We start from the raw sequence: 22,458 nt of genomic DNA on the forward strand, positions 1-22,458 counted from the left end.
CTTAATCTTAAACTGTAAACCATAATCAGCACTATTAAAATAATAAAAGGCTTGCAATATTTCAGTTGATTTGTAATGAATCCAGAATGTATGACATTTTTGTTTTTTTTTAATTGCATTACAGAAAATAAATAACTTCATCACAATATTCTAATTTTCTGAGACAGTCCTGTACACTCCCATAAAACCACAACATACTGTTCTACAGTTTGTTTGCTGAAAGAATGAAACAACTGAGACATAGTGATAATCGGTGAGCTTGATGAGCTAGTTGGCAGACTTAGTTGCCTTTTAGATAGTCACACATGTAGTTAACACTGTTTTCATTCTAAGCTAAGCTAACTGGTTTCATATCCATTATTCAGTGGCATGTATTTTATTATCCAGCTCTAACCAGCACATTTTCCCAAATTCAGAAGTTTTCCCTTAAACGAGAGGAGGAAAAACATTTGCGGCTAGAATGTGGCGCAAACAAAGAAAATAAATGCAAACACATGGCCCAAAGGAGCTTGTGAAAAACAAGTCAATCAGGAGACATTGCTGACCAGTCGCAGATGAGTATATATTTGGAAACTGTGCACAAAGCAGTGCAGAAGGAGCTTCTTCGTACGGCGCTGTTAGAACCACATGCCACCCTACCCTTTTGCATCATCCATACCTCTTGTTTGTTGAGGATACTGATAAATATGAAGATGTTGTATTATTGAACTAGCAGTCCTCTAGTTTAAAATATTTGAAGAAAAGAAAGTCTTAATTTCGGCTGTTTCACCCATTAGTTTTCATATTGGTAAATTAAGGCAATTATGAAAATAAACATTGTTTGCTATCATTTGGTTCACTTTGATTCACATCATCCTATTGCGACCTTGTCTTCAGGTGTAAGGAATGTACAGTGTTTCTTTGTTGGGAAAGCCTAAAGTAAAAATTGTATAATTGTCCTGTTTTTATTTTAAAGGGGACCTATTATGGCTTCGAATACCTATTTTAAACAGGCCTTGAATGTCTTAAAAACAAGCTTTTGATTGTTTTTGCTAAATAAATTAGAAATTCAGCCTCTGAGCCATGTCTTTATCATCCCAGTCTCTAACCTCATTCTCTATGCGGGATTCTGAGTGGGCGGGCGGCTATGATAATGAGGCACTGTGCTGATTGGCGGAAAAATGGCGGAAGCTCCGGCCGGCGGAGTTAGTTGTGGGCGTGGTTTCACGCATTGGAAGCCAACCTATTTAAATCGCATTTTCGTTACGTAACGAAAGGGAGCAGAATCTGAACGGCTCGTAGATCCACATCACACTGGATGGATCATCCGGGCGGCTGTACAGACACTGCAGAATTTGGTTGCTTTCCTCCTTCTCTGAGTTGGCAGGCTGAGGGGAGACCACCTTATATATGTTAAAGCAAGAGAAAACGTGTTTTTCATAATAGGTCCCCTTTAAATTAAAGGCTGTTATTCCTTGTAAGAATTGTGATCTGAAAATATCAGCTAGAATTGTGCAGTATTTGGCTCATTCAACCGTGTCCTGTAGAGTATTCTGTTGAGGTGGGGTCATCATCTGCAAAAAGCAGCTTCTTCACACCGTGATCTTTAGCTCTCACTCAATACGATTACATGCACAACAGAAAGTCGAGCCTTAGTCTGACTGATATCGAAGTTTTAAAAGCCATGTAAACACCTGAGTTGGGCTGTAGTCGAACCAAAAAGGGGATATTGAAATCGAGCTATTAGTGCCAGATAATTTGGTTCTAATTAGATTTTTGCATCTTACCTACAACATGATCAGTATGTACGAAATGTACAGAGCTGCTGCATCGTTGGCGTCCATATTTTCACGTGTTGTCATCCTTCTATGTCGGCTTCCAATTTGTCACGCTTGTTTACTAATTGTTCTAACTAACCGGAAGAATGCCAATGCGAAACGGCGTATAGCGCCATCTAGCATTGCAGAGTTGAACATACCTCACTCAATAATTTGATTGTCTTCTCACGCATGTATACTTGGATTTCTCTGAAATTCCAGTTAAATTGTAAGCTCAATTATTGGCAATAGCTCGATTTAGATGCACATGTAACCACTCTCCCTGGAGCGGTTTTGCAACGATCAAGGGTTTGAATCAGCATCTCCAAAACTGAGGTCATGGTTCTCCACCAAGAAGGGTGGAATATCGTCTAAGTTAGGGGTGAGGAGCAGCCTCCAATTTGGGAATTCAAAACTCTCAGGGTCTTGTTCACAAGTGGAGGAAGTAAGGGATCAGGGGATTGAAGAATTGGTCCAGCATCTACATAAATGTAGACTCTGTTGTACCGGTCTGTTGTAGTGAAGAGAGAGCTGAGCTCCAAGGAAAAGCTCTCTTAACTGATTGATCGATGTTCCTGCCGTCGCCTACGATAATTACTAGTTGACTGTGACTGAGAGAAAGAGATGTAAGCATCAGAAAAGAGTTTTCTCCACAGGGTGGCAGGACTCCCCCCTTAGAGCTAGGTCGAGAAGATCACAAATTTAGATCGGTCTTGGAGTAGAGTCACTGCTACTTAACGTCGAGAGGAGTCCACTGAGGTAGTTCACGCATCCGCCTAAGAGGTCTCTTGAAGGTGTTTAGAGCATATCCAACTAGGATGAGGCCCTGAGGCTGATCCATGACACACTAGGGAAATAATATAGCGTGGCTGGCCTGGATATCCCTCAGTACCCGCCCCCCATAAGGTGTGTGGTAAGAAGTAGATCTGGGCGTTTTTTGCCTAGGTTGCTGGGTCCCTCTTAACCACACCAGTATAAGCAGAAATCAATTGACTGGATGAACTTGTCCCATAGTCGTGGTATAAAATCAGATTTACTTGAACGTCATTAACAAAAATTTTCATAATTATGATGGCCCTGAGACGACTGTTTTTACAGACATAAGTCCTTAGATCTAGATACAATCCAATAGCCCCTTTCTCAATCATGTCTTCACAAATGTGTTCACAGCAGCTGGTTTTCATGGCAACATAATTGTTGCAGCTGGTCTGTGCTACAAGTAAACATCACGCGTGCGTGCGTGCGTGCGTGCGTACGTGCGTGCGTGCGTGCGTGCGTGCGTGCGTGCGTGCGTGCGTGCGTGCGTGCGCCACCACTATTGCGACAAAAGTAGGGGTGAATATTCCCATATTTCGGTATACCGCGATGGTGTAAACCCACGGTGGTGACGCCGTGAGATTTCAAAGTTCACAGTGACGGTAATTAATTAATTATTTTATTATTATGCGACAACTCCACATAAAAAATAATATGCACATCTTAAGTCCAAGCAGGTACAATAAATCATTATAAATCCCTCGGTAGCCGGTCTACAATGTTTCATTAAAAGCGTCGCTTTCATTCGCCGTGGAATGGCGTGGTCTTGTTATCTACCGAGGATGCAGATATACAAGACATCCCTACGTCGCTTTGCAACGCTTTGTTCACTTGTAGATTAGTTATTAATTTGGCGCATGGCAGTGATGCCAAAGCGCAACCTGAATTTAACTGAAGAAAGAAATAAGCCTGTGTTGGAAAAAAAAAACATTTTCCGATTCTAAATCGATTCTCATATTAATTCCTAAAAATCGATTTGTATGTCTAAAAATCGTTTTTTTTTTCATCATTACATTACAACTTTTGGTATTTTTTTGTTTATGCCCAAAAAAGGAATGTTTTGTTGGACACGAGAATAACTGGTGCCATGTTTTTGCCTTTAAATCTGTTTTAAGGTATGAAAACTTTAAAGTTTTCAGTTATAATTGCATAAATTGTCTATATTTATACATTACTTTATATACTGTCTTGGGATTACATTTGCATAAAATGCTAAAAAAACTAATTCTCAAAAATTAAAAACCGAAAAAGACAGAAAATCGAAAAAATAAAACTGATTTCATCCGTCTCTGTTTCCTCCCTGGATCTGTTTGGTAATTCTGCTCCACACGATGTTTCTGAAAGCAGTTCTATCAGCATTCTGGGAGCTGATTGGTCCTTACAGCATCATTAGCTGCCAATACTTGCTGTTGAATCTCAATATAATACTAGTAGTAATATGTTGCATAACTACACAGTCATATAATTCATGCAAAAGCTAAAAAAAACAGTTTTAATAACACTAACCCAAATCAATATCGGAATCGAATTGGATCGAATCAAATCTTAATAATCGATTCTGAATCTTAAGAATTGGAATCGAATCAATTCTTGACATTTGAATCGATCCCCAGCCCTGGAAAGAAAAGAAAGATGTGGAAAGAATGACTATAATAGATAGATGCATGGAAAGATGCATAATAGAGGCAGTATGACAAAAATACTTTATACATCTTCACATAAGGCCTCTACTATAGCGCATGTGTATGTGTGTGTATATATATGTGTGTGTGTGTATATATATATATATATATATATATATATATATATATATATATATATATATATATTATTTAGGAATATATAATAAGTATAAAATTGTTGAAGTATATTAGTCATAGAAGCGATGTTGTTTATACGCTGCAGTATTTGTGGCTGGTTTTTAGTTTAAAGAAGAAGGAATAAACAATGTTGTCACTGCTCTGGTTACACATGACGTTATGGGATGTAGTATTTTAGGTAGACTGTTCAGTAGCATGCTGGGAATCTTTCTCGCCATGCAGGTATTTTTTCATAAAAAGGATTGTGCAATACTTTATATACTGAAAACTACATTTTGCCCAAATCCTTAATCTCTTGTAGAATAGTCAGCAGGCACGCATGCACACACACATACGCGTCCTATTCTGTTATTCAAGTTTTTTTTTTTTTTATGCTACAAACCATTCAACTTCAGTAGTACCTGAAGCAAAAGTTAATGTTGGCTTGGGTTTGGAGGTCCTCGACTGCACCTAGACCTTTCTGGAGATGTGCCCATTTAAAAGTGTTGATACAATTTTACAGTACCAAGTTTACATCATGCTACATGATGAGAAGTTGGGGATAGGTGGACATGGGAAGGCTGGCTAATTCTACCCTGATTTGAGTCTGTGTTGCTACAGTATTGTGCCAATTGAATGGCTGGGTTTCTAAACGATACAATTTGACAATTAAGCAGTCCTAAACAGAGTTGAGTTGGCAGTCATTTCAAACAATCGAATGCATTCAAATGATCCGCGGATGGCAATTAAAACCTTTTAACTTAGTCTGATTTTTTTTCCAATATTGCGATTACGATTTGAAAGGCAATTCTTTTTTTCTTCAATAAAACCTAATGGATGATTTCAATACTAACACAATTTTATATACATTTATTATAAAATGTTATTCCGAAGACAAGGCATCTTTGTTTTAAATCTTGTATATTTTAATTTAGCCAGTAAACACAACACATAGACTAATAATAATAATAATGTAACTAATGCTTTTTTTTTTTTTAGAGGATTTTGATCTGATAACTTCAACACCACAAATCAACAGATCTACTACTTCAAAGACATAAAGTTTAATCTGACAAAACAATTAATACAAATTTGAAAAAGTTTTTTTGTATGTTTTTTTCTTGTTTATCAGACTTTACAAAATTTTTAATATTGGGCCCAATGAAAACACAGTGAAATTGAACTATTTAAGATTTTCACAAATCAAATAATAAAAGAAATTGAACGTGTCTCCGGGTTAATCAAACATTTCGGGCAATGATACCCGTCTTTGGCTCTTTAGCACGCAACATTTAAACCACACATCTGTCGTACATGGCTCTGGTGTTTTTTTTGTTTTTTGTTTTTTAACATGCTGGAACAAGTTTGTAGTTTTACTCCGTGAAGTACCAACGTTAGCACGGCTTGCTCTGAACACCTGACGCTGCGCGGCATCTTCTTTTTTGGAAGATGCCGGAAGAACCCAAATATTCCTAAAGTATACCATACTTTAGGAATATTTGTATATTCTACGCAGTTTCAGCTGATTCAGCTTCAGACCGGTCCATCTAGCCGATAGACTGTATATAACAGCAGTCGAGTGCTCGCTCACTCTCACATCACGTGACAACCCTATAATCGCTCACGTTGCGATGTCAAAATCTCGTTTTATGATTGTGCGATATTATCGCAAATGAAATTAATCATTCAGCCCTACTGGTGAGCAACTCACTAGCTTTCCAAATTATTGGTGTACACAGAAAAACTAGAAACAAGCATAAAAAAACCAACAGCAAAACTAAGAGGAGAAGTTACATCACTGACTATAAATTGGATTAGAAATAAATTATTGTGTGTATTATGTTGCCGTGCTCCTTTACTTTGTAATTTGTGTGTTCCAGCCAGTCTCCAGATATTAAAGTACCAGAAGGTTGGTTTGCCTTTAAAACTTTATAAGATACATTTAGAAAAATAAATAAGAAATTGTAACTTCTTAAAAAAAAAAATGTTTTCCTTTGCAGCTAAACTTTCCTAAAATATCAGATACCAATTACTTTGGAAATACATTTGTTTTTACATTTTTGGCTGTTCCTGCACATCAGGTTTTATCTAAAATGTAGTTGACCACTTAAAGAAAACAAAAAAAAACAAGTCAACCTTTTGTCAGTCGATTAGATGTTCAAACATCCCTTACAAGTTATCACACCTTGAATCAAGTTTTTTTTCAAAGTGCTTAGAAAACAGTGAGAAATATGAGAAAGTGACGGGAGGAATGTGCCTGGACTTGTGTGCATGTTGGATGTGTCTCCTCGCTGTGATAGGAGCTGAGCTCTGCTGCTGCGTTTAATATCTGTTGATTCCCTTGCACTCTCATCCCTGCGATAATGCGCCGTCATGTGCCGCTGGAGTCCCTTTTGAGTTACCTCGCCTCCTCTCTCCCTTATTTCTGTCCGTCTCTGCTTCTGCGGTGACAGAAAATGGCTGGGATTGAGTCCTCTGATTCATCGTGAGGGGGGAGGCGGGGAGAGGACGACAGTGAGGGGAGAAAGAAGGACGGCAAAGACGAACTTAGCGTGGTTGTATTTATAAATTTGTTTGGATGCGTTTTTGAGAAATATGCAGGTGTAAGCAGAAACTAAATGTGTGGCTGTGCTGATGTGTAGCGTGAGTCAGTGTTTAAGCCCAGCTCTCTTCGGGATGGTTTTAGTGAAACTTTGCTGGAATATCTCCGTTGTGTCTCTTTTTTTCGTTGTTGTTGTCGTCCTTTTTTCCAGAGTGCAATTTGTTTTAAATTGTTTTTTTCTTTTAATGTTAAGCTGCAGATTTAATAGATATGTCCTCAGTTTTTTCTGTCCCTTTTTGTTTGTTTTGTTTTCCATAGTTTTACTTTCTTCCCATTTCTGTTTTTTTTTTTTTTCATTTTTCTCTTAGCCTTTTCCTTGTTTTTCTGTTTTTTCTGTTACTAAAGCATCTGATTTGCTTTAATAAATGTGTTATTCCTGATTTTTCACACACTTATATTTCCTCCACATATGTTTAATCTCTTTCACTGCTTTTTTTAGACTTTCTGTAAATATCTTCTCTTTAAGTCTGTAGTTTAAATTATAAATCTCTACTTTTATTTCTTTATTCTCCCTCTTTTCTGGTATCATTTAGTTCCCCAGATAATGTTTTTTTTGTTGTTTTTTTTAAATTATTGTTTAATTTTCTTAGTCTGCTGTGTCTTTGACACACTTTGTTTAGATGTTTTTCGTTCTCCTTACAATCTTTATAGCTTTCTTTTGAGGACTGCTTGACAAAAAATATTCACAATTATTTTTATTTATATATATGTATATATATATATATATATATATATAGTATAAAATAAATGTGATTATTGTACAGAAACCATTATTATTGAAATCAATTATTTCCTGATATTTTAAATATGTTGCATTTATTAAACTTTATTAAAATAAAAATGTTGAAATTCCTACAGTTACCTTAAATTCCAGAATTAACTGATATTTCACACTAAACAAAAAGGACCAACTGCAAAAGGTGGCTAAACACTCCCCTTGTCTTTTTGTCGTCTGCGTTAGAAATACCAGCATGACTTCAGTTTCTTAAAAAATGACTTTGCTGCACATAAAACAGGAATGAGTCACTCACCGGTGCCAAAGTGGAGTCTATGCATGAAGAGCACATATGTAGTAAAACAGTTATACTTTAATTAATTACATTGTTATTTGTGATCTTTGAGAACCAGCATTGAAATCTCGACTAACACTTGATTAACTGGACAACCCTTTTTCTTTTTCTTTCTCTTTCCGTTCTCCTTTCTTGTTTTTTCTATTCTTACTGTTGCATTAATTGTTTGCTGTTTATTTTGTTTGCTATTGGATTTTTATCCCCTTTCCCTTGTCTTGCACTCTTTCCTCAGCTTTCTCTAACCCACTCCATTCCCTGCATTGCTCTCTCCGTATCTCTTTGTTGTCAGCTCTGCTCCTCTCTCCCCCCCTCTATCTATCTATCTGTCTATCTATCGTTCTTTCTCTCCCTTCTTTCTTGTCATTCTTTCTTTTTCTCCTCTCTCCCGCTCTGTCTCTCCCTCTTTCTGGCCTCTCTCCAGTAGCACAAGATTTGGAGCCGATTGTCTATTAATAGCGCCTGTGGTTTTGTCACCATGACAACCAAGCTGGAGGCCAGGGCGCCAGGGAGCTATTTTTGGAGCAGCGCTGTAATGTCAGACACAGCCTTCTCTCTCATTTCTTTCCTCCTCTTTCTCTCTCACCGTGTGTGTGTCTGTGCATGTCTGTGCGCGCGTGTGTGTGTGTGTGTGTGTGTGTGTGTTTGAATAAGGATCGGCGGTTGAAGCCTCAGGTTTGGTCGGCTCGCAGGCTGAAGCGTTAACATACAAAGTGGCAGTAAAGCCCCTCGAATCGCTCTGCTCAGCAGGCCGTGGACGCCCCCCACCCAAAAAAAAAAAGAAAGCACCGAAAACATTTTTTTTACCGGAGTCGGTGCTTTGGAGGCCCGAGAAACTTCTGTCTCGTCTTCTGCACAGACAGATTTGAGTGTCCTAAATTGAAAAATGTTAGTGTTTGTGCAGATTTTTCTTTTGTTTCCACTCTAAAAGTTGGAGTTAGTTTTAAATGTTACTTTTGTGCAGTTCAATTGAACTTAGTGACACATTTTATTGATTTGCAATTGTAATTTGTAAGAGATTGTGATTTGTAAAAGTTTTATTTTTCTTCATTTAATATTGGTATTACTCATAAAACATTTTTACAAATCCCCATTAAACATTTTTCATGTTAGTAGAGCAAAATCGACTTTGCCAAATACGAGTAACTTTCACTTAAATTAACTTTACATCTTAAGCTACTTGAATGACATTTTCTTTTGTTTTTCATTCTTTTTACAAAAATATAACTGACAAATAACAATAAAATAGTTTATAATTACCCTCCGAGATGAGAGTTATAGTCTAAAAAAACCTTTTTCCTTTTTAAAACGAGTAGAAAGAAAAACTCATTACTCATCTTAACTCAATTTATTACTCATCAAAGGAAGAACAAATTAATCTTTATAAGAAATAATCCCTTTTTGAACTTTTATTTTTGAACGATGTAGTGGAAAATAGATTGAAGCAGATGTGTAAAGAGGTGCTTTTTAGGGACATGATCTTGATCCCTTGTGTGTGTGTGTGTGTGTGTGTGTGTGTGTGTGTGTGTGTGTGTGTGTGTGTGTGTGTGTGTGTGTGTGTGTGTGTGTGTGTGTGTGTGTGTGTGTGTGTGTGTGTGTGTGTGTGTGTGTGTGTGTGTGTGTGTGTGTGTGTGTGTGTGTGTGTGTGTGTGTGTGTGTGTGTGTCACACAGCCAAGCAGCAGGGCAAAGTTTTCCAGATGTTTTGTGTTTGTATCAAATTTAATAATAAACCCCGAGTCATTTACAAGTTAAAACACACACAACAAAACCCCCAACATAATTGAGAAGTAATGATTAGATTTTGTGTTACAGTTTAAGCATTTCCTGATGGTACATCGTGGTTTTTATTCAAACAAAAAAGACATTTGAAACAGTTTATATATATATATATATATTGTTATAAAACAATATCTGGAATCAAAACTACTAAATCCATTGATATCTTATTAAGACAATAATCATTTTTCGGTACCTTATTCGATTAAGATGATAATTCTGAATATTTGATATCCAGCTGTGTGTGCAGGCCAGAAAAATCCACACAAGTTGTGCAGCTCGGAGTCGCCTAATCCCGTCTAGAGCAGCAGATTTATACAAGCTCATAATCTGAGTAATCCTTTGTCCTAATGCTTTAACAACTTTAACGAGATGAATGTATTATGGGAGTGTTATCAGCTTTGTTGGGACAGCGCAGTGCTGTTGATGATGTTGCCCATTAAGCCTCTCCAGCACACACATCTGGGGAAGATCGTGGCGAGAGGAGGAAGCCTTAAACAAAGGTTGCTGTCAGTGTTTCATTACAGAACTCATTTCTTATCGTTGATTTTAAATGCGGAAAGGAAGTACAGTTAAAAACATGCTCCTGTATGTGGAAGTGCTGGAAATATTTTCATAGATGGATGAATTTGATATTTTAATTTGATGCCGGGAGGGAAATTACTTTGTTTCAACAGTGGTAAAGAGGTAAAAATCATTTGCACAATTATACAATATGTATAAAGGATTTACATCAATAATCATTATAAATAATAATAATAATAATAATAATAATAATTATTATTATTATTATTATTATTATTATTATTATTATAATACTACTAATAATAACAATAATCATAGAAAATGTTCAGGTGGTAATAAAACTTAATCTAATATAATACATTAATGGTGGAAAGCATTTCCCTCTCGACTGAAACCTAAAGTAAGTTAAAAAAGAAAAAGAACAATTTTCAAAGTTGATAATGATTATTTAACAATTAATAATCTTATAACAGGAAATTGGCATTGAGCTTATTATATTAAAGTTGTAATGAAACAAATAAAAAAATAAATAGTAAATGGAACTTTTAAAAATGTGTCAATATTGCTAACATTTTGAATTTTTCCAAATCCCTCCCATAGTTATTTATACTCATACACACAGACATGTCTTTACACTTTATCTTTTATACTGTCTTTTTTTGTAAGTACGAGGCTATTTTCAATCACCAGACAAGTGTCGTGTGTGTATTTCCACAGTTTAAGTCCGCCTGTCTGCTACCCAGAATAACCCTGGCAGGTTATACATAACACCGCAGACCTCTCTGTTACTGGGGCAGCCACTATTATTTAGATCAACTTACTAGGCAAGGTTATTATTGGCACTTCTCCTATTAATAGGGAGAACTGCTTAAAATTGAGCTGTGTGTTTGTGCTGGGCGTGTCGACGCCTTAGTCGAGAGCCGTAGATAAACACGAGTTTGGCCTCGGCAGATGATGGCGGCAGCCATGTTAACTCTGTCAGCATTAGCGCTGCGGCTTTCTGGTTCTGTCACATCCAGATTATTTATGTTTTCGGGAGCTCAGTGGGGGGAATGTTGGAGGAGGACAAAGTTAGAGGCTCGCCGGGTGGAAGCAGTGGATGTGAGGCGTTTTGGCTCTGAACAGTTCTCCACAGAGGGCTGTGGGCGTGCTGGCACAGCAGAGGCACTGTGGTGTGGGAACAGCTGAGCCACTTGGCCCCTGCAGAGAGCTGATGGTACCTTACCAGTTGGCTGCTTAATAGCCTCTGTGTGTGTTTAATATGAATATCTGTGTCAGTATGCATTTGTGTGAGGAAGTGCACATTGGCATCTTTTGTCCTTCCAGTGTTTTTATCTCGGTCTCTCTTGCTTTCACTGTCGTCTTCTTGACTCGGTGGCTCGTTGTCAGTCAGCTGGCCGATCCGTAACCCCAACACACTTCCGCAGTCCCAGCCCCCTGCTCTTATCATTGTGTTACCTGCAGCCTTCCTGTCACATTTCAACCCTGCCTGCCACATTCCTCGTCATCTCAGACTAGTAGACTACATACCTGTTCCAGAGAGGCATCTACAAGCTTTCGGCACTGCCTTTCTAGGCGTTGAGACGGAGGCCGGCCGGTCAGTCAATCAGGGCAGACAACTGAGCAGGCGAGGAATCAAAGAGGGCAGGCCATGAGTCCATCTGTATGTGTCAGCAGCCTGGTATCAACAAGTGTTTAAAACAGTTTAAACCTGTGCATCTTTTTCAACGTAACAAAAGTGAAGCTGTTCACTCAGTCACTAGTTTCATGATGTGACAGTTCAGCCAAAGAGTATTTTAAGTAGCACCTCCGCTTCTGTGCTTTTAAGATGTGTCCTTACTGGCCTGCTGAAAAGCACTTTAAATTGTCTTGTACATGAAATGTGCTATACATTTACACTTGCTTTGCCTCTACTGTAATTGGTCATAAATGGTGGAGTTTCTAAGGAGCCATTTATTGTTTATTTGGGATGTGCCAAACTAGTCTCTGGCCAAGCATTGTACTTATGTGTTCATACAGTATCTTCTTCTTTTCATAATTTATTTTGTGTTAATTCCAATATTCATTCTTATGCCACAAGGCACAAAGATGATTTTAATTTACCGTTTTGTAGAACATGGAAACATCAATCTTTCATCACTTACAGAGGCCCTCACTTGTGGAATTCACTCAATAAATCTCTTAAATCATCACCATCCTTGCCAATATTCAAAAAACATTTAAAGAACTTTCTTATTGTTTCATCTTTGTAATGTTCATTATTTGATCTGAGTTACATTTTCTTGTGTTTTTTTGTTTTTTCTTACTCTCCCTTGTGTAGCTTCGTTTTGTTTTTTATTCATATATGGAAAGGATTCTATATAAGCCACCAGGCTTCTTCCTTTCCTTGCATGTTATTTCATTGTTTTTCATTTTTTGTTCATATTTGTCTTATATTGCTAAATAAATAAATTAAACTAAACTAAAAACTAAACTATTGTGCTTCAAGAAAAACCTGCACTTACCAGAGACTCCCTTTAGTTTAATGTGTAAATAATGTTAAAATGTAAATGTACGTAACGCACAAAAGTCTGGTCAAATCTGCAACATACCGCGCGATGATAGTTTGCCATCAACCTACATGACATTTTATTGTTTAAAATGTTGCGTTAACACCGCAGTATAAGATGTGAAGGCCTTAACTTTAACGGGCATCAATCTGCAAGGGTTTTTTTAAGGGCAGTATCAAAGTAATAACTTTAGATGATATTATCATCATGCTTGGCAGGACAGTCACTGTACACAAATGTGTAAGATGCTCTTTGGAAGTGTTTGTGGAAAAATCTTCTATATATTTTTTTTAATCATTATTATGAGCAGTAGTGTAGGTCAAATCATTTGTGGATAGCTGCCACACAATCTTAAAGATGATCACCATATCTGTTCTAGTTGTTTTGAGTCCCGATTTGGTTTAGCAGACAACTCTAGCAGGGAACTCATCCTCAGACAGTCATTATGAAATCCTAAATTCATGCACCTGGAAAAACAGTAGTGTTATAAGTCCGTTCAGCAGAACAATTAACATGCCTTTGGGTGGCCACTCTACAAATATGAATCCACTCTAAGCCCGCATTCCCACCCAGGCACACACATACACACTGCCACATACACACACAAAGACAGATGCACATTTTCCTCCTGTGCAAGGACTACTACAGCAGCTCCATTGACGAGCCTTCTCTGGGCTGACAGAGCAAACGGCTGCTGATGACTCAGACTGCCTGCATCTGATTTCACTTTGAATCAAAACACATGCCCCCTTGTGGTCGTTCTGGGAACGACACCCTCCATCTTTGAACGCACTGGCTGCAGACACCGTGTGTCTTGTTGGATCACACTCAGTACTGGAGATGAGGGGGGATGAGGGGGGATGGAATCCCGACCTGAAATAAAAACGGTCAAAATCCTCCCCCCTGTAAAACTGCCATCCCCCCTTTCCATCCCATATGTCATTTCATCAATGAATGTGGTTTTACTGCTATTTCCACATTTAGAGTCATCACCAGAAAAATAACACCAGAAAAATAACTTATTTGACAATTTTCACCTGTTTCAAGTACATTTTCACTTGAAATAAGTAGAAAAATCTGCCAGTGGGACAAGATTTATCTTCTCATTACAAGCAAAAAAGCTTGTTCCACTGGCAGATTTTTCTACTTATTTTAAGTGAAAATCTACTTGAAACAGGTGAAAATTGTTTTTTTTTCCAGTGATGAGTCTTGTTTTAAGTGTAATGAGATGAGATGAGACATTTTAACTAGAAATAAGACAAATATTCTTGTTAAGATTTGGAGTTTTTGCAGTGATCCATTTTACTTATCCTGTGAAGGACAGAGTCATATTGATAAGTTCATAAAACAGTTTTTTATTGTTGTGTTTTGATGTATTTGATGTAAGCCCAGTGGATATTTAAAGCTTACAGAAGGCTGCATTTAACTGCTGCTATGTCATTCCTGAAGTATTTCTGCAGGTGTTTTGGTCAGTGCTATTATTTGTAATATATTATATTATTTGTAATCAGCACAAATTATCTGTCCCCATATGATAAAATCCACCATCCCATTTTCTTTTACAACTCGAGTACTGATCACACTGATAACAAACTTGCATCGTTTAATGAATAAATACATATAAGTATGTACGCTAGAAGGTTTCTAAGACTTAACTGTTCCTAATTGTTACATTTAAGTCATCATCTTTTTTTTCTGGTCACAAATACTGTATGAAATGACTTGTTTTATTATAATAATATTTTACACAGCTGAGATCTGATCATATTCTCCTGTTTTGTTTGCAGCTTCTTAGACAGGGTTGAAGTGGTGCGGCAGAATGACTACACACCCACTGATCAGGTGAGATGTTCAGCATGCAGTCAACGGATGTGATGACAGTTTAACAAAACATAGTAGGCCTATCTACTAGGGCTGGGGATCGATTCAAATGTCAAGAATCGATTCGATTCCGATTCTTAAGATTCAGAATCGATTATCAACATTTGATTCGATTCGATTCCGATATTGATTTGGGTTAGTGTTATTAAAACTGTTTTTTGAGCTGTTGCATGAATTATATGACTGTAGTTATGCAAAATATTACTACTAGTATTATATTGAGATTAAACATGAAATCGGTTTTATTTTTTCCCACATTCTGTTTTTATTTGTTCCATTTTCGGTCTATTTTGGTTTTTAATTTTTGAGCTTTTGGTTTTTAGCATTTTTTTGCAAATGTAACCCCAAGACAGTATATAAAGTAATGAAATATAGACAATGTATGCAATTATAACCTAACACTTTAATGTTTTCATACCTTTAAACATATTTAAAGGCAAAAACATGGCACCAGTTATTCTCGTGTCCAACAAAACATTCCTTTTTTGGGGATAAACAAAAAAAGAACCAAAAGTTTTAATGTAATGATAAAAAAAAAAATACATAAATAAATTTAAAAAAAAACCCAAACTGGAAAAGCACTTAATAAAGGAATTAAGTTGAAATGTAAGATAAATAATAGCAGGATCCTACAAATTATTTTTAGTTTTGTGCACATGGCTTTGTTATAACTCATTCAGCCATCATTATTGTTTATCAATAACACCTTCTCTGTTACTTCTGTGATACTTCATGCTTCTCTCAGCCGCCTCTGCTTCTCATTTGTTGTTTTATCACATTCTTACAAGTTATCATTTGCATCATTTAAAGGGAAAAAACAGAACCCATGACACTATGACCATTGCAGTTCCTAGATCTCACCCTGATCAAACACAACGGTGTTCTCCTCTTCCATCATCAAAAATCCAAATGTGGGAATATCTGTTGGAAAGATGCCTGTCCATCGTTTTTGTTGAAGAAGTAACATTAAGAGTAACTGAAGCTGTTATTACTGAGACATGTAACTGTTGTTTTTCCGTTTTATCTTGCCATCCATGTGCATGACACATGTGGACACCTTGAAGTGGCTTCAAAGCCCCCCATTATTGACTCCTCTACCTATCTTCTTTTTTCTCTGCATTAATTTTTTTTTCTCAACTCGTTCCTTTTCCGTCTCTGTTTCAGGACCTCTTGAGATGCAGAGTACTGACATCCGGGATCTTTGAGACGAGATTTCAAATAGACAAAGTCAATTTCCAGTGAGTAACAAACTTCATTTTTCCAAGAGTTGGAGGATTAAAGTCGTAGGCGTGCCAGTAATCTGTGACTTTGTCAGTATACAGGACTGTCTCAGAAAATTAGAATATTGTGATAAAGTTCTTTATTTTCTGTAATGCAATTTAAAAAAAACAAAAATGTCATACATTCTGGATTCATTACAAATCAACTGAAATATTGCAAGCCTTTTATTATGTTAATATTGCTGATTATGGCTTACAGTTTAAAATTAAGATTCCCAGAATATTCAAATTTTTTGAAATAGGATATTTGAGTTTTCTTAAGCTGTAAGCCATGATCAGCAATATTAAAATAATAAAAGGCTTGCAATATTTCAGTTGATTTGTAATGAATCCAGAATGTATGACATTTTTGTTTTTGTAATTGCATTACAGAAAATCACAATATTCTAATTTTCTGAGACAGTCCTGTACAACAAAATGATGCAAAGATTAGGAAAGCTGTTCAGTGATTGTAAAATATTAAAACTTCTATTTTCCCTTGTTTCTCCTTACCAGACAAGTTATATCTTTTTTTTGCAAATAAAATATTTAACTTTGTGTTTCACAGTATGTTCGATGTAGGAGGTCAGAGGGACGAACGCCGGAAATGGATCCAGTGTTTTAACGGTTGGCTGTTGCTTTACTGTTGTGATGAAAAGATGGATTATTATTTTAATGTAGTTATTTGTTGACCAACTTAATGCTTAATGAGTATGGGTAATAAGTAGGGTTGTCCCGATCAGGATTTTTTCGCTCCCGATCACTTGAGTTTGAGTATCTGCCGATCCCGATTTTTCCCGATCCGATCACTTTTTTGGCTTAACCTTAGTGCAGAATTCTCAACAGCATGAAATGAATAGCAGCAGCTATTCATCGCGGTTGTTATTGTCTCCGTTTATCTGAGCGTAGGCTACCTTTGCCACGCTTCTTTCCCCCTCCAGCACAAATGTCTCTTCCAGCCGCCGGCGCCGCCCAAAAGCAATATCTTATAATAAACACACATCAACTGTCTGTATTGTTAAATACAGTTGTTAAATACAATTATAAAACGATTTAATTAATATATATTAAAAACATTAAAGGAGCATGAGGCACGATTGAGGCAGGATTTATGAAAAAAATTCGTATACGTTTTAATTTTTCTAGTAATAATGTCAGATGAAGCGTTCCAAACCAAAAGAATGATTCCTCTAGTGTATCTCTCCGTTGCCTTGAACAGGCTGTGTGCTGCAAAATGTGCTGCAATTCCGGACCGGAATTTCCCGCGCTGTCCTGTGGATGTGACGTCACATGACGCTGCATGCACGTTCTCCCCGTTCTCCCGTGCCGGCTTCGCTTTTGGCTGCAGTAACCCCGACGGTCGTCGTGGCGCTAATGAGTCTCATTTCTTATTCTTGCCTCAAGCTCCTTTAACTAGGTATGTGTTATGGATTTCTTTTCCAAACCCAAGCGCAAGACTCCAGACAGGGTAAAACTTTGGACAAAATCACGGCGTAGTTTGATTTGTAAAACACAAAAAACTTCAACAGGGACCACGGAGAGATGTACAAAAAACTCCTTAGCCTACTCACAGGGAACTCCAAAATCATAAGGCACAGAGCAACAAGCAAACAAATAAGACGAACTCGCCTCGAGCTACTGGCAGCCCCGCTCTTTAACTTCTCCCATAGATTATCTGGTGAGGTGCAGCTGCGGCAATGTGCGCGGCTCCGCTGTCCGCCGGCGCGCGCCCGGCTCGTCCTCGGCTCGTCCTCGTCCTCGGCTCCGCGCGTGAAGCTCTTCTGGCCACGCTGCGCCGACTCCGCTGCGCCGACTCCGCTGTGCGGAGTTGCGGAGGAAAGCCCAACCGGCCGTGTCCTAATTGTATGTCCCAAAACTTTTTTGGCCGAACCGATGTTTTGAAAATGACGTGATCGGGCCCGATCGACCCGATCGATCGGGACTACACTAGTAATAAGTAATTGTTTGTGTGCGCAATAACATGTATCCCTCTTGAATACGCTTTTTTTCTTTGTAATTTATTGTCCTCATTTTATTGCTTTGCTGTTTTTTTTTATGTTGATTTGTCCTGTTTTGTCATTGTTGTGTCTTCTTGTATGGTGAGCTTGGAAGGCACCTATAAATTATCGTATTATTATTGTTATTTGAGGCATTTTTGTATTTGTATGTGTGCTACAGATGTGACGGCCATCATCTTCGTGGTGGCGAGTAGCAGCTACAACATGGTGATCAGAGAAGACAATCAGACTAACAGACTACAAGAAGCCCTCAATCTTTTCAAGAACATTTGGAACAACAGGTCAGGGGCTCTTTATTTTTTCTACTTTTATTGCAAAGTGGGAGGCTAAAAAAGCCTCTTGGAAAATGTTTAATTCAGGAAATAAATGTGCCTCAAAAGGGTAACTTCATACAAACAATATGAAAACAACAGTGCTTTGATCCTGGCCCTTATACCAAGTTAAAAAACAAAAAAATCCTGCATGTCTTTAATTTTCACAAGAAATATTTTCTCAGTTGTTACTTAATTCATGGAAATGTGTTCAGTATTCACTGTAAACACTGAAATAAAGGATATATTTCTATATAAAAGTGCACATCCGTAAAGAAAAACATTTAGCGTACGGGACTGGTTGTCTTGCTTGTGGCCTTCAAAATAAATGAAGAGGAAGTTGATGTAAAAATACTGTTTGAAAACAGAAAATTTCTGCAGAGACGCTGTTAAAACATTTCACTGCAACAACTTCCCGCATGTGACTTGCAGTACATCTCTTAACGACAGTGATGTGTGATATATTGCCCCGTTTTCTGTCATTTTTGTTTTATCGTTTTTAAATTCTGTTTACCTCACAATGTGTGCAAATGATCCGTGTAGCCCCACCCAGCAGCACCCGCCGCTCCACCCTCTTTCTGTGGTGTAAACAAGCCTTTCTGAGACTGCAGGTGTTCTTTTGACCTTCAAAGAAGAAATTCACAGCCATCGTGAATGGCTGATTTAGCTAATCATACATCCGATAACACATAAAAACCTCTCTCACAGGCATGTTCTCCAGGTTAAAAGCTTAATTTATTTTTATTTTTTTTATTGTTGATGGGTGTTTCTTTAGTTGCCCTTGAGTCAAATATGACGCTCTCTGTCAAACAAACTGGACCAGTCAAACTCTAGACCTTAACCTGATTGAACTGATGGGATCTTAAACAAATTCCCTCAAACTTCATCTAACTGAAGAAACGTTATAAAGAAGAATCGGTTAAAATTTGTTGTCAACTTTATCCAAAAACTGCAAAAAGTTGTTCTACCAGCCACTGAATCATGTGTTACATTTTGTTTTTTGGCTTTCCTTTTGTGAAGGCAGCACAGAAGAGTTTTTATGTTAAATTTACAGTTTTGATATTGAATAGAATATATTGTCATTGTACCATCAAAATGAAATTGGCATTACAAACCCTTAAAGTGAGGAATAATTTAATATTAAAAGCACAAAAAAAGAATAGACTAGACCTTTAAAAGACACATTTAAAACGACAAGATTACACACACCCACACACAGACACACAGACACACAGGCACATATACACTCACACACACCGTAGCAGCTTAACCCTGCGTTCACACTGAAAGTGTCACGGGCGTCATAGGCGTCTGGCTGCCATTCATTGTCTATGAAAACGCGGCAGGGGCGGCGGGAGCGTCGCGTCAATTTGAAGTTGAAAAATCTGAACTTTATGCAAATGAGGAGCGGCAACGCCGAGGCGTCGTCCAATCACAGACCGGGATTCCCGAAGCAAAAACCCTCAATGCAGATTGTACTTTCATGTACACACAAACATACACTGATTCACATGCGTACAGGAGCAGAGCTGTGCACTAACAAACTTATTTTATCAGGAATTAATATATTTCATCCAGCAAAATGACATTTTTGCTGGTTTGACTGTCGTTTTTACCTGAACTGATCACGTGAAACACGTATCTTGATGGTTGAGGAGCTGGATGGTCTGAACTATTTTATTTGATACATTGATCCAACGAAAATTAATTAAAAACCGTGCTTATTAATCACAAAACACACGTTAAACATCATGACCAAATCCGCTCCGACCCGGTGTGTATGGTATCACCGCAGACAGACTGCAGCTTCGCCTGAATTATGGTGCCGCTTTAAATCGACGGCGTAGCCGACGGCGTAGGGTCGTAGTACGGTGTGCGTCGCCGCGAACCCTACGCCGTTGGGTCTGCGTTGGTGTGACGCGGAACCATAAATCAGCCTAGGCGGATAGGCTTTCAGTGTGAACGCAGGGTTAGGAGACAAAACAGTAGATTGCAGAGACCCTGAGCAAAGATAAGAAACATCTGCCCGAGGGCAATAATCCAAAGTGCTGGTGACCTGGGGGGGACAAATCCCTTAGAAGGTTTTTAGCCCTACTAAGACAGCGAGAGCAGTTCTTCCAGGGTGGGTAGTGAGCAGCCAATGATCTTTTGGGCTGTGTTAACAACCCTTTGGAGGGATTTTCCGGACCACACACACATGCAGTAAGACAGGATGCTTTCTATGGAGCAACGATAGAATGACACCAAAGGTTTCTGAGTCAGATTGTTATTCCTAAGAACTTTCAGAAAGTACAGTCTCTGTTGTCATATCATATCATATATAATTTTAGGGAATGTTAAATTACTTTCAGGACACTTTCACTGTCTCGTGTCCCTACTGTCAGCAAAATCCTGTTTAAGTAGATTCGGACTTCCATCCTGTTCGTCTCTTGCGCCAGCTGTGCATCACTTTGACACCGAATCCCACATCAGCAATGGTGAAACTAGCCCAGCGTGCTGCGGTGGCTGAGAAAACATCACCATCGCTGAGAAAAATAAGAGGCTCAAATAATGACAGAAGAGGAAAGAAGAGCGTGATTGAACAGGAAACCCAAACAAGACTTAATCTTGGATAGTGACGTAAAAGCAACATAACCTCCTTGCCTTTGGGAGAGCTTCTCAGTTAAAACTGCACAAGCTTTTTGGTACCTCTTTAGATAGTAACATGCTCTAATATCTCATGCTGCTGTTCATCTGATGGTGTATTTAATTAATTTGAATCTCTGGTCAAGACCAGATGTTCTTGTTGTAATAACCTGATGTATTAACTAAAAGAATTAAGAGAGAATGGTGAACTCCAGGTTTTGGATTGATAAATGATTAGGTCTAAAGACGCCCCGGCCTGAGCTCATTAGTGTACCCCCTTCCTCCACAGGTGGTTGCGGACCATTTCGGTAATCCTCTTCCTGAACAAACAGGACCTACTTGCTGAGAAGGTTTTGGCAGGGAAATCTAAAATTGAGGAGTATTTCCCGGACTTTGCACGCTACACCACACCAGATGATGGTAAGATTGGATCAGACATTTGCCTCCCATCAGTGAATTAACCCACAACCCCCGTAGCCTGATGGCTGCAGCTTTTGGTTGGCTTTCAAAATGCCACTGCAGACTTGATAATCTATATTTGTTTTCATTATTATGTAAAAAGAAAACCCTGTATATTTGTGTGTATCCATTATCTGAACTCTATTCATGTTACCACAAATATAACCCACACACTTTTATAGCTGTTATAATTGTAAACACGTCAAGATTTTCATGTTTCTGACCAGATTTTGTTTGTCAAACAGCAATACCAGAGCCAGGTGAAGATCCCCGGGTTACCAGGGCAAAGTACTTCATTCGGGATGAGTTTCTGGTGTGTACAAAGCTCAAATCCAAACAGGTAAAGCTTATTTTACCTGTTTGAATTTGAGCAGGTTTCTTATACATTTCTTTTTTCAATATAAATAAATAAATATATATATATATATATATATATATATATATATATATATATATATATATATATATATATATATATATATAAATAATATAAAGCCCCCTAACAATTTTCTATGATCAATATTCAATATTCTCAGCAGATATAAAAAAACAAAAGAAAAAATGCAGGCACTCTGGTGGCTTGAAAAAAGTTAAAAAAAAAACATTATTTAGACTGGGTTACATTCTAAAAAACACCAACGTGTATCGGCTTGCGCCTTCCTCAGGGTGTATGGAGACAAGAGACAAAAACCAAACAATTATAGAGGATTCAGTTCAGCTGTGGCTCCTCAGGTCTATGCAGTGCTCCTCCAGGCCTGAAGGAGGCGCCGGCAGGAGCACCCAGATATTCTGCTTCCTGAACAATCAAACAAAATGAATTGACTGTTAATAAGTTACACAGTGTAGCAGTATAACGTAAATCATGATTGCCAAAATGAAAACCATACAAAGAATAATAAAACTAAATGTATAGAGAAAATCTCCCCTCCCTTAAACAAAACATGACAGTAAATCACAAAATGGCCTAAAAAGTA

General features: G+C 37.8%; 1 protein-coding gene across 4 annotated transcripts in view; it reads left to right on the forward strand.

Annotated features, from left to right (window-relative positions):
• The window catches only part of LOC133448328 (guanine nucleotide-binding protein G(s) subunit alpha-like), a 52,046-nt gene that overhangs the window by 25,191 nt on the left and 4,397 nt on the right, over window positions 1–22,458 (forward strand). For 2 of the 4 annotated variants that reach the window (XM_061726747.1, XM_061726749.1), the window contains 6 exons: window positions 14,719–14,773; window positions 15,977–16,050; window positions 16,640–16,698; window positions 18,250–18,370; window positions 21,315–21,445; window positions 21,730–21,824. In XM_061726747.1, the coding sequence (XP_061582731.1) occupies window positions 14,719–14,773; window positions 15,977–16,050; window positions 16,640–16,698; window positions 18,250–18,370; window positions 21,315–21,445; window positions 21,730–21,824 (535 nt within the window). The remainder of the gene's footprint in view (window positions 1–14,718; window positions 14,774–15,976; window positions 16,051–16,639; window positions 16,699–18,249; window positions 18,371–21,314; window positions 21,446–21,729; window positions 21,825–22,458) is intronic. The other 2 variants (XM_061726748.1, XM_061726750.1) reach the window with 1 other exon arrangement.

This window comes from Cololabis saira, chromosome 8 (genome assembly GCF_033807715.1).
Source record: "Cololabis saira isolate AMF1-May2022 chromosome 8, fColSai1.1, whole genome shotgun sequence".
Taxonomy (NCBI): domain Eukaryota; kingdom Metazoa; phylum Chordata; class Actinopteri; order Beloniformes; family Belonidae; genus Cololabis; species Cololabis saira.